This window comes from Amyelois transitella, chromosome 26 (assembly GCF_032362555.1).
Source record: "Amyelois transitella isolate CPQ chromosome 26, ilAmyTran1.1, whole genome shotgun sequence".
Lineage (NCBI taxonomy): Eukaryota > Metazoa > Arthropoda > Insecta > Lepidoptera > Pyralidae > Amyelois > Amyelois transitella.
Genome location: NC_083529.1, coordinates 7,014,103 through 7,026,469, shown reverse-complemented (window position 1 = coordinate 7,026,469; position 12,367 = coordinate 7,014,103). Strand labels below are relative to the sequence as shown.

At 36.3% G+C, this 12,367-nt stretch overlaps 1 protein-coding gene across 1 annotated transcript; it reads left to right on the top strand.

Moving 5' to 3' along the window:
- The first annotated feature begins 1,095 nt into the window (after window positions 1–1,095).
- On the top strand, window positions 1,096–12,283 carry LOC106138224 (ATP-sensitive inward rectifier potassium channel 1). Its single transcript, XM_060951901.1, has 9 exons — window positions 1,096–1,760; window positions 4,353–4,488; window positions 5,803–5,991; window positions 6,872–6,943; window positions 7,839–7,946; window positions 8,641–8,747; window positions 9,506–9,658; window positions 10,459–10,578; window positions 11,269–12,283. Exons 1-9 carry the CDS (start codon window positions 1,231–1,233, stop codon window positions 11,600–11,602), a joined length of 1,749 nt encoding a protein of 582 aa, XP_060807884.1. The 5' UTR covers window positions 1,096–1,230; the 3' UTR covers window positions 11,603–12,283.
- The last annotated feature ends 84 nt before the right edge of the window (window positions 12,284–12,367 follow it).

Genomic DNA, 12,367 nt, shown 5'->3' with positions numbered 1-12,367 from the left:
ACACCTAACCATAGAGTGATAAATTTAAAAAATATAATTATTCATTTATTCTCTATGATCGTAGTATTACATGTGAAAAAAAATTAAATTGGTATGCTCAATTTTCTAAATATTAAACCTACAAAATAAATTTCTGTCTATAGTGTGCCTCATTTAGATAATAATAATTTTAAAAATTAATTGCTTTTTTATGTTAAGTAATATAAAGTTCAGTTTCTTATGTGGTTAATATAATAAATAATTGTATTTTATTGTATATATTATTTCTGTAATATTTAGCTACCTTTATATAGAATAGAATAGAATAAATGTTATTCTTTTTAGCGTAGTTTCATTTATCGATACTTTGTTATATTCTATAGGTCAACTGGTAAATAATGCTATTAACTTTATAATCAAAAAAGTTAAAAAAAATTTCATTTATTGATATGATCACGTCACCTGTGCGGGGTCGATAGAGCCAGCAGTCATGAAAGACTGGTAGAACACGTTCAGCTAATAGGCTTGATGATAGAATTAAGATTCAAATAGTGACAAATTGCTAGCCTATAGCATATTAGAAGAATTCCAAATAAATATATAAAAAAAAATTACATAAATAAATAAATCTTTGAACTTCAGGTCATAGACTTTGCAAGAAATTGATGTACAATGATATAACTAATGTTATAAATAAAGAAATAGAATTACACACTTGTGTAAATAACCAAGTACTGTTCTGGGTCGTCGTACACAACACAACAGCGTTATCTGACAAGCCAGGTGTTATCAAGCTTAACGTTGATAGTATACCTCATTGTTTTCTACTTCCAAGACTTGTGGACGTCTTGTGTGATTTCTTTTATGAATTTTACGAAAATAATAGTGAGATTGATGAGTGAAATGATAAATGTTTAGAAGATTTTAATAGTGAAGTTGATTTTATGATGATAATGGAATAGATGAATAAAGAGCCGTTTATTGTTTGTGCAGTGTAAATACTGTAAATAAAAAGTATTAGTGATATTAAATTATTTACAAATGTTTCGTGCGTTATTTTGAATCAAAACTAAAGTAAATAACAATTTTATTGTAACACAATAAAATAAAATAAAAAAACAATAAGAACAAAATGAAATAAAATCATGACTATTGACACAGTATCAAAAAGCGATCCATAGTGAGATAAATAGAATCAATATAAATAAAAAGTAACAAGAATCAATATCAAATAAGCAATTAAAAACAAATATGGATAAAAAATACATAGATATAGAACCAGAACGCCGTGGCAGTAGAAACCGCGCTTTAGAAAGATCACTTAGCTATTCGGCTGCCATAGGTAATGGCTCCGGCAGATCATCTATAGAAATACCATCTATGGCTAACACAGAGGTATATACAAACGAAGAATTGAAGAAACATTACAGAATATCCCAAACTTACGTTGAAGGGCGCGAAATATCCTTTCCATCAGTCAATATTGATAAACAATTCGATCCAAATATTGATTGTTTGACAACGGAATCTAGCGATGATGAACAAACTGATCAAGGTTTGATTTTGACTATAGATGTGGAACAAGACAGTCCTAAATCTGAGTCGACTAGGCATGTTTCTGATGCGTCCACGCAACCTATGGTTAGTTCAAGTGTTCCTGTTGAACTGTATGATAGAATTGATATTGTGGACAGCTTGTACGATGAACCTGAGACTTTGAGAAGTGTAGTTGGATACTCCACACCGTATTCTAGAAGAAGGAAAAAGGGGTCGAAACACAGGTGAGATTTTGTATTGATTCAATATACTCGTACATATAGTATAGTATATAGTATATATAGTCTTTTTTGTATTGGTGCCGTGTGGTTCCCGGCACCAAATACAAAAAAGAATAGGATCACTCCATCTATTTTCCATGGATGTCGTAAAAGGCGACTAAGGGATAGGCTTACAAACTTGTGTTTTTTTTTAGGCGATGGACTAGCAACCTGTCACTATTTGAATCTTAATTCTATCATTAAGCCAAACAGCTGAACATGTCCTATTGGTCTTTTTGAGACTATCGGCTCTGTCTACCCCGCAAGGGATAAGACGTGATTATATGTATGTTTTCATGTGATGTTTTGACCACCGATTCATCAATACAGACAGACATTTAAATAACACAACATTCTGCATAAAACATTTGCGAGCAAAAAGTTAAGATAATATTTTGAGTAAACCAACAATTATTTAAACACCAAGATTTCAAAACAAAACACTTGTGTTTATTTATTGTGTTCATCTGTTTTCACATCGAGTTCTCAGAAACAAATTTCATAAATAATTTTAGGTATTTACTTATAGACGTTTGGAAATCTGAAACAAATTTTGATCTGATATGATTCTGATTTACACTAAGACTGTCATAACTCAAAATTTTATAATACAATGCAAATTATTTTCGACATTTTGTCTAGCTATTTTGTCTGGTGCCGTGTGGTTCCCGGCACCAATAAAAAAGAAGAAACAACTCCATCTCGTTCCCATGGATGTCGTAAAGGGCGATTAAGGGTTAGTCTTATATACCTACTTGGAATTCTTCTTTAAGGCGGTGGGCTAGCAACCTGTCACTATTTGGATCTCAACTCTATCATTAAGCTGAACGTGGCCTTTCAGTCTTTTCAAGACTGTTGGCTCTGTGTACTCCGCAAGGGATACAGACGTCACTATTTGAATCTCAATTCCATCATTTAGCCATACTGGTGGTCTTTTAATCTTTAGACCTTTGGCCTTGCTTACCCCGCAAGGGATATAGACGTGACTAGTTATATGTATGTATGATAAGACTTGCAAATAGTTGCACTCCATACATCCAGCTTATTATTTACTTATGATTTGTTTGTTTGAGATAAAAGTATGTTTAGTTGTCATACTCTTGGCATTAGGGCCGTTAGTTGGAACCTCTGGAGACGAGCCTTGGGTCTGTGACTTTCATCTTGAAGTCCATAACACAAGGTCTTTTATCCGAAAACACTCCCGTGTCAAAGAGATTCCTATTGCTATTGCTAGCTGTCCCGGCAAACGTTGTTTTGCCATATAAATGTTAAGGATGGACAACCCTTAACACTTAGGGGTATAAAAAATAGATGTTAGCCGATTCTCAGACCTACTGAATATGCATGCAAAATTTGGTTAAAATCGGTAAAGCCGTTTCGGAGGAGTACGGAGACAAATATTGTGACACGAGAATTTTATATATAAAAGATATATATATTATACATATATAAGTAAAATATAACAAATTTTTATGCGTAGTTTTCAACGAATTTTGATTAAATATTTTAAAAAATGTGATAGTAAATCGTTTATCTTGAGAAACGATAAGATACTGTCAAATGTGGCACACAGTTTTGACCAATTTTAACTATGTTTAAATAAAATATGATAAAATATTTATTGATTTTATTTGTATGGTCTATATTATGTTGAACTCAAAAAATTACAACATGAGAATAAATTTTCAATTTTTACAGTCACTACTTTCGAGAATATCTCTTTTTCATGCATGTCGTATATACAAAAAGAATCTTAAGTTCGATAACAAAATGGTATAAAATCCTTTGCGCACGAGTTACAATTGGCAGGTTCCTTTTTTAAACGGTTTCATTTAGCTCACCCCGTTTATTTGTTTGGGCCAAATTTAGTAATTGAAATTTAACCCTCTTCCCGTTAACCGAATGATCTGAAATTTTATATACGCCTTTGATTCTGGTGACAATAGGATGAACAATTATCCATATCGCTACAAGATGGCGGACAACTTAGCTCTTTGGAAGCGGTGATAAACTTAGTTTTTAGTAGACTATTTATTATTTGAAGTCAACCAAGGTTGTGAAACCAAAAGATATGACAATTATTAAATGTTGTTGAAATGTCCAATTACAAAAAAAAAGAATTTGAATTTTGAAAAAGGAAGCAGTCTCGCAAAACCTAAAAGACCACGCTCAGCTATTGATTTAGCTAATGTAAATTAACACCAATAAAAAAAAAGAATAGGACCACTCCGTCTCGTTCCCATTTATGTCGTAAAAGGCGACTAAGGGATAGGCTTATATACATTTGGGATTTTTCTTATAGGCGATGGGCTAGCAACTTGTCACTATTTGAATCTCAATTCTATCATTAAGCCAAATAGCTGAACGTGGCCATTCAGTCTTTTTAAGACTGGTGGCTCCGTCTACCCCGCAAGGAATATAGACGTGACCATATGTACATATGTATGTTCTATCATTAAACCTAACGTGGCATTTCAGTCTTTTCAAGACTGTCGGCTCTGTCTACCCCGCAAGGGATAGACGTGATTATATGTATGTAATGTCAATTGATTTCAGACGAGCACACGTTCAACACGGCCGTCGGATCCGATCCCGCCGCGTGGTCCTGAAGAACGGCGAGGAGAACGTGCCTGTCAGGAGTAATATACCGTCCAAATCCATCAAATATATGAGGGACATTGTCAACACTGTTGTGAGTATTCTCATGTAATTCAAATTCAAATTCAAAATTTTTATTAATTATTATAGGATACTATATATCGCTTAATAATTGTCGTATGGTTTAACAACATTGGTTGACGTCAAATAAATTACTTAAAAACTAAGTTTACTGCCGCTTCCAAGGCGTCAGTGCAGAAGAAGCGGTAACAGTAAAGTACCTACCTACAATTTGGACGGCCTCTGTGGCACAGCGGTAGTGCGCTTGTCTGTGTCACCGGAGGTCCCGGGTTCGAATCCCGGCCAGGGCATGATGAGAAATGAACTTTCTCCGATTGGCCCGGGTCTTGGATGTTTATCTATGTAAGTATTTATTCTAAAATATATTTATGTAGTATCGTTGAGTTAGTATCACGTAACACAAGTTTTCGAAACTTACTTCGAGGCTAACTCAATCTGTGTAATTTGTCCCGTATGTATTGATTTATTTATTTAAACAATACAAGCCCCGCTTAGTTCAGACTCCAGTCTCTCACAAACTTACTTTGTGTAGTTATAGTTAACTTTTGTATATGTATTTTGATTTAAGTTTGTGTAGAGAAAAATAAAGAAATTTGAATTGAATTGAATCTACGATTCGATCCCTAGACATGAACCTAGCCTCTTGTCAGTGAGTTCCGTGTCCTTAACTTCATCTCACTGACTTCATCAACGGAATTTGATATCTGGCTCAGAGAATCAGCATTGTATTTCAAAATGGCAATGCTGCCAGCCTTCTGGGCACACTCCCGCAAGTTGATGCTATGCAGGGACTGTACAATTTGTGAATTAAATTTGAGTTTGTAATCATCTTTTCTATAAGTACTTACTTTTAGTTTAAATTTGAACATAACATAAAATCATGCCTCTTTCCCGAACGGATAGGTATAGACTACCTCCTTCCACTTGCCACGATCTCTGCACACTTCCTTCGCTTCATCCACATTCATAACTCTCTTCTTGCAAGCTCGGCGGTTTCGGGTACTCTTGACCTGACCCCTTACCTATATAAATTATAGTACCCGGATCACCGAGCTTTGCTCGGTCTACCAGAGATGGCGCTGATATAGTTTCTTAAAACGCGGTTTTTGATATGTTTATATATCTTGGGAACCGAGCTTTTCTCGAACCTAGGACCTTGATAAATCGATTCCTTGAGCCGAAAAGCCCCTAATCTGTAACTTTCATGAAAATTCTTTGGAGCCGTTTCCGAGATCCTGATTATATATATACAAGAATTGCTCGTTTAAATATATTAGATATAAATTTGAGTTCATTTTAATTAAAGTAATTATTTGTATTTTCGCAGATCAACAGCAAATGGCGCTTCCTTATCCTCGGCATGATAGTCAGCCATTTTGTTTTCTGGCTGATATTCGCCGGCATCTGGTACGCTGTCTCCGCGTCCTACCAGGACGACATAGGAGACGGAAAGGAGCATTGTATCACTGGTACATCATCGTTTGCAGGGCTTCTAATGATGTCCGTTGAAACTCAGGTAGGATCTTGATTTATATACATGTAGACACGGCTTTGCCTTTTGCGGGGATGTCGGAAGAGGTGACGAAGAGATGGGATTTTAAATTTGGGATTCCTCTTATAGGCGATGGGTTGGCAACCTGTCACTATTTGAATCTCAATTCTATCATGAAGCCATAAGCTGTATGGCCTTTCAGTATTTTCGAGACTGTTGACTTTGTCTACTCTGCAAGGGATATAGGCGTGATTATATAGGGATAAGTAAATTTTTTTAATAACAAAAAAAAATGACGTTCTGCCTCCAAACCTCAGGAGGCTCTGACTAAATGTTTGTATGTGAAAATGATCGATGTGTGGTTCTCGGCACCAATATAAAAAAGAATAAGACCACTCCATCTCTTTCTCACGGATGTCGTAAAAAACGACTGAGGGACAGTCTTATAAACTTGGGATTCTTCTTATAGGCGAAGAGCTAGCAACCTGTCACTATTTGTTTATTTATTTTTTTTATTTGTTTACAATTGTGGTTCCCGGCACCAATACAAAAAAGAATAGAACCACTCCATTTCTTTCCCATGGATGTCGTAAAAGGCGACTAAGGGATAGGCTTACTTAAGCCAAATAGCGGAACGTGGCCATTCAGTCTTTTCCAGACTGTTGGCTCTGTCTACCCCGCAAGGGATATAGACGTGACCATATGTATGTATGTCTCTCATTTGGGCAAACAGCTGAACGTGGCCTGTCAGACTTCCAAGACTGCTGGTTTCTCCGCAAGGGATACAGACGTGATTATATGGATATATGGATGTGAAAATTAGTCATTCATATCTTTTTCCAACACTAGGCAGTTGTCAGCTCTTCTTGCTTGTCTTGTCCATCAACTAAATGATTATTTACAGATGACTATTGGCTATGGTGTGCGGTATCCCAATGAAGAATGTCCCGAAGCTATTTTCATCATGGTTTTGGAGGTGAGAACATGTGATGATTATTATATTTCAAAACCCCATGGATTATTTATTAACTTCAAAATGATGACTCTCAAAAATCATACATTTATATTATCACGTCTATATCCCTTGCGGAGAAGACAGAGCCAACAGTCTTGAACTGATAGGCCACGTTTAGCTATTTGGATTTATGATAGAATTGAGATTCAAATGACACGTTGCTAGTCTATCGCCTAAAAGTGGAATCCTAAGTATTAAGCTTTAAGTATTCCTTAGTCGTCTTTTACGACATCCATGGGAAAGAGATGGAGTGGTCCTATTCTTTTTTATATACGTACCGGAAACCAATCTGCACAAAAATTAGTGCATTAGGGCATGATGAGAAATGAACTTTCTCTGATTGGCCTGGGTCTTGGATGTTTATCTATATTAGTATTTATTATAAAATATAAGTGGAAAGATGTAGTCTCTGCCCACCCCTCCGGAAAAGAGGCGTGATTTTATGTTTGATACAATACAATTAATTATATATACAATACTACAATTCGACTTTGTTTTATACAATCTAGTGATACATATTATGTATCACTAGATTGTATAAAACAAAGTCGCTATTTTAGTCTGTTTGTCTGTATGCTTAAATCTTTAAAATTACGCAACGGATTTTGCGGTTTTTTGTAACAGGTAGAGTGATTCAAGAGGAAGGTTTTTATGTATAATAACATTTATAATTTTGCACCCATGCGAAGCCGGGGCGGGTCGCTAGTATAAAATATAATATCATTGAGTTAGTATCTGGAAACAAAAATTTCGGTCTTACTTCGAGGCTAACTCAATCTGTGTAATTTGTCCCATATGTATTTATTTATTTATAATTAAAATATCATAACATCATCATCATCATCAATGGTTTCAGATCGTGGCCGGCACAGCCCTGTCGGGTGGTTTATCGAGTTTGCTGTTCACAAAACTCGTGCGACCAAACAGACACGTCTCTTCTGTCGGTTTCAGCAAGAGAGCTGCTGTAAGTACCTTTTTAATACATACATATGGTCACGTCTATATCCCTTGCGGGGTAGACAGAGCCAAAAGTCTTGAAAAGACTGAATGGCCACGTTCAGCTATTTGGCTTAACGATAGAATTGAGATTCAACTAGTGACAGGTTGCTAGCCCATCGCCTAAAAAAGAATCCCAAGTTTGTAAGCCTATCCCTTGGTCGCCTTTTACGACATCCATGGGAAAGAGATGGAGTGGTCCTATTCTTTTTTGTATTGGTGCTAGGAACCACACGGCACCTTTTTAATATAAGATTTTCTTATGTTTTTTAAAGATTTTAGTTCTACATTCATTTATGTTTTTTAATGTAGACAATGTGCATTCGTCCATTATGTAGTTTTAATAGATCTATATTTGTAAATTGACGTCCGATGAAAATGCTGCAGTGTAGTTTGTTCCGCCGCTTCTTCTACACATGCGCTTTGGATGCGGTAGTAGTTATAATTAGATTTAAATGATGTGACGTCAATACCTTGTATCCAATTTTGTAAGTAAACTTTTTAGGCGATGGGCTAGCAACCTGTCACTATTTGGATCTCAATTTCATGATTAAGCTGAGCAGATACCCGTGGCCATTCAGTTATTTCGGGACTATTGGCTCTGCCTACCCAGTAAGGGATATAGACGTGACTATATGTATGTATGTATACTTTGTTTCCAGGTGTGCCTGAGAGACGGTGATCTCTGCCTCCAGTTCAGGGTTTGGGATTTGCTGAATCATCACCTTATTGGAAGCACCATTACTGCATACATTTTGAAGCCAATTAGGTAACCGTAAATTAAATTTTATAATCCCAAATGAGTTTCATACATACATACATACATATGGTCACGTCTATATCCTTTGCGGGGTAGACAGAGCCAACAGTCTTGAAAAGACTGAATGGCCACGTACAGCTGTTTGGCTTAATGATAGAATTGAGATTCAAATAGTGACAGGTTGCTAACCCATCGCCTAAAAAAGAATCGCAAGCCTATCCCTTAGTCGACTTTTACGACATCCATGGGAAAGAGATGGAGTGGTCCTATTCTTTTTTGTGTTGGTGCCGGGAACCACACGGCTAGGTTCATTCGTTTAGAAACTTGACTTACCTTTTACCATAACTGATGTTTGACAGACCTACCCCGGGCTTCAAAGGTGAGGAAGTCATTAGGAGGAAAAATAAGATAAGACTGTTTCACAGTTATTTAAATAATAAACCTTGGTGTTCAATACAGATTCAGTATCTTCATTTTATTCAGCCTTATCAGCTAAATACACACATAGATACAGTTATATGTGGAAGAAAGTATGCAGAGATCGTGGCAAGTGGAAAGAGGTAGTCTCTACCTACCCCTCCGGGAAAGAGGCGTGATTTTATGTATGTATGTATTTATTTATTTATTTAAACTTCATTGCACAAGATACAAATGTATAGCACAATTGGCGGACTTAATGCTAGAAGCATTATCTACCAGTCAACCATTGGGTCAACCATTTAGATACAGTTATATTCCAAAATAAATTTCTTTATAAAATTTTCCAGAACTCTAGAAGGGGAATTGGTACACAACTACATCCAGTCTCTGAAGCTCAAACAAGCCAACGCCTTTCTATTGTGGCCCATCACAGTAGTCCATGTGATAGACTCAGAGAGTCCTTTATACGAGTTCTCAGCACAGGACATGATGGACTATAGGTTGGTACACCTATTATCCTTATCAGTCTAGTGGGTTAACCTTTTTTTTTTCGTGTGGAAAGACCTTCGTCTACGGGAAGCCGAACGGGTTTTGTGGGGCTTGAACCCACTAAAACCACACGGTGCCGTCGCCTACCGCTTTGTTGCCAGGAGCATGAGCTGCCCTCATTCATATTCCCGACGCGGCGGCCGCTTTATAAAATATATACGACGCCTTTCTCAGAGAGTCTTTTATACGAGTTCTCAGCAGAGGACATGATGGACTATAGGTTGGTCCACCTTACATGTCTTATCATTGTCATTCTAATGTGGGTTTTACCATGATTCAAAGGTTCAAAGGTTGCGGAGGTCAGATGGAAGACGTTAAGTGTATGTTATTACCCAAGCCAGGATCAGGGTCTAATGAAGCAGAAATTCCTCTCCAGAAATGGATGAAACCGGGATAAGAGGAAGAAGATCATGGTCTCAAACACTAAAATTCAGTCATACATACATACATACATATAATCACATCTATATCCCTTGCCGACAGACAGAGCCAATAGCTGTTTGGCTTAATGATAGAATTGAGACTCAAATAGTGACAGGTTGCTAGCCCATCGTCTAAAAGATGAATCTCAAGTTTGTAAGCCTAACGTTTAGTCGCCTTTTACGACATCGATGGGAACGAGACGGAGTGGTCCTATTCTTTTTTTTATTGGTGCCGGGAACCACACGGCCTTCTAAGTCATCTCTACGTCAAATTCTGGTCAAGCTGTTAAAAGATATATTAATCAAACCTTTTTCTTGCAATCCCTCAGGTTTGAGATCGTGGTGTGCCTGACTGGTTCCTCCAAGAACATGGGTACGGTGACTCAAAGCAGGACCTCATACTTGTCCAAGGAAATCATGTGGGGATACCGGTTCAAGAATGTTTTGCAGTGAGTATTAATTTAAAGATATGGAAATTTTCAGTTGTTTAGTACTGCTGAAAATATCCTTGTGTCTAATAAGATATTCGTTATACGAGTAGTTACACAAAAAATATATAAAGTTTAAAACAACCTTTATTATCCTACTAATATCATAAATGCGAAAGTTTGTGAGTATGTCAGTATGGATGTTTGTTACTCTTTCACGCAAAAACTACTGAACAGGTTAGAGACCCAGAATAACACATAGGCTACTTTTTATCCCAGAATTCCCGCGGGATTGATAGGGTTTCCATGCGGACGAAGTCGCGGGCGGCCTCTAGTTATACATATATATATATATATTACTAGAGGCAGCCCGCGACTTCGTCAGCGTGGAATCAATCCCGCGGGAACTCCGGGATAAAAAGTAGCCTATATGTTATTCTGGGTTTTCAGCTACCTACATACCAAATTTCATGGTAATCGGTTCAGTAGTTTTTGCGTGAAAGAGTAACAAACATCCATACAAACTTTCGCCTTTATAATAGTAGTAGGATGATATCAGAAATGACAGAACAAATTTATTTATTTATTTGGCACACAATACAGTTTTACAACATAAAATGTCGAACGTTTGTAGTTTAGTTAAAATAATCCCCATCACATCAATATACGCCATAGCACTATTAATAGGAAAGAACTTCAAAAAATTTTCAGCTACTCCAAAAAGGCGGAAGCTTACGAAATCGATTCTGACAACCTTAACTCCGTAGAGCAAGTCGAAACTCCACTCTGCAGCGCCAGCCGACTGAAGACTTTCGAGGAGGACATCAAGTCTTCCAGGAACATCCTGTCTACCCCCACAAACGTTTCCATTTCCCCCACCAACATCTCCCTAAGCCAGGACAGTCAGGACACGTCCACGCAACAAGGGGATTCGCTCCCTTCGTCACCCAGTTTGAACAGGATAGCTGGGACCCAAAGAAGCTTCGGGTGGAGCTTTAGGAGATTCCAGCCCGAAAGATATTTCGGGAATCAAAAGGATTCATAACTTTAGTTATAAGAGAACCGCTTCCGAACGTTATCCTCCTTTTTTAAGTCGGTAAAATTTATTAAACCTTCTCATAAGTGTAAAGAACACTTTTTTGAAAGACATCAAAATCGGTTCAGCGAAATGCGAGATTATCGAGGACAAACATACAGGTCACACTGAGAACCACTTTTTTTAAGGCGGTGAATATCCGGTAATAAGACGTTTATAAGTTGCCTTAACAATATTCGATAGAGCAGAATCGTTCCAAATGAAAAACTAAATAAAATAACGACCTTATACCTACCAGAAGTAATTAAACTTGAATTCCAAAAACAAGATGTCTCCTGCTATATCATATTATTACAATCAACAAACACATCAGTGCATACAGTTTCTGATTAATAAAACAAAATAATGACATATTTTTATCCATTTAATCTAAAGTAGACAAGAAAAGCTTTAATTTTGTTTAATAATAAAAAGTCTATATTTAATGATTATACTTAATGTAATTTTTTAATTATTCATTTCGCGCAAGTGATTTTTTGTATATTTAATGGGTAAATTATTGATGTCTATATAATATATAATTTCTTATATAATTTAAATCGTTGTGAGATCTATAGCGATGAGTTTACGAAACATAATAACGTAAAAAATTTTACGACTATAAATACTTAACTTAAGAAACAAAAATAATATTTATTGTTTTATTATCCCTAAGCTAGTGTTTTAAACGTTAACTTATAAACTTTGTAAAACATCCATACATACATATGTCGC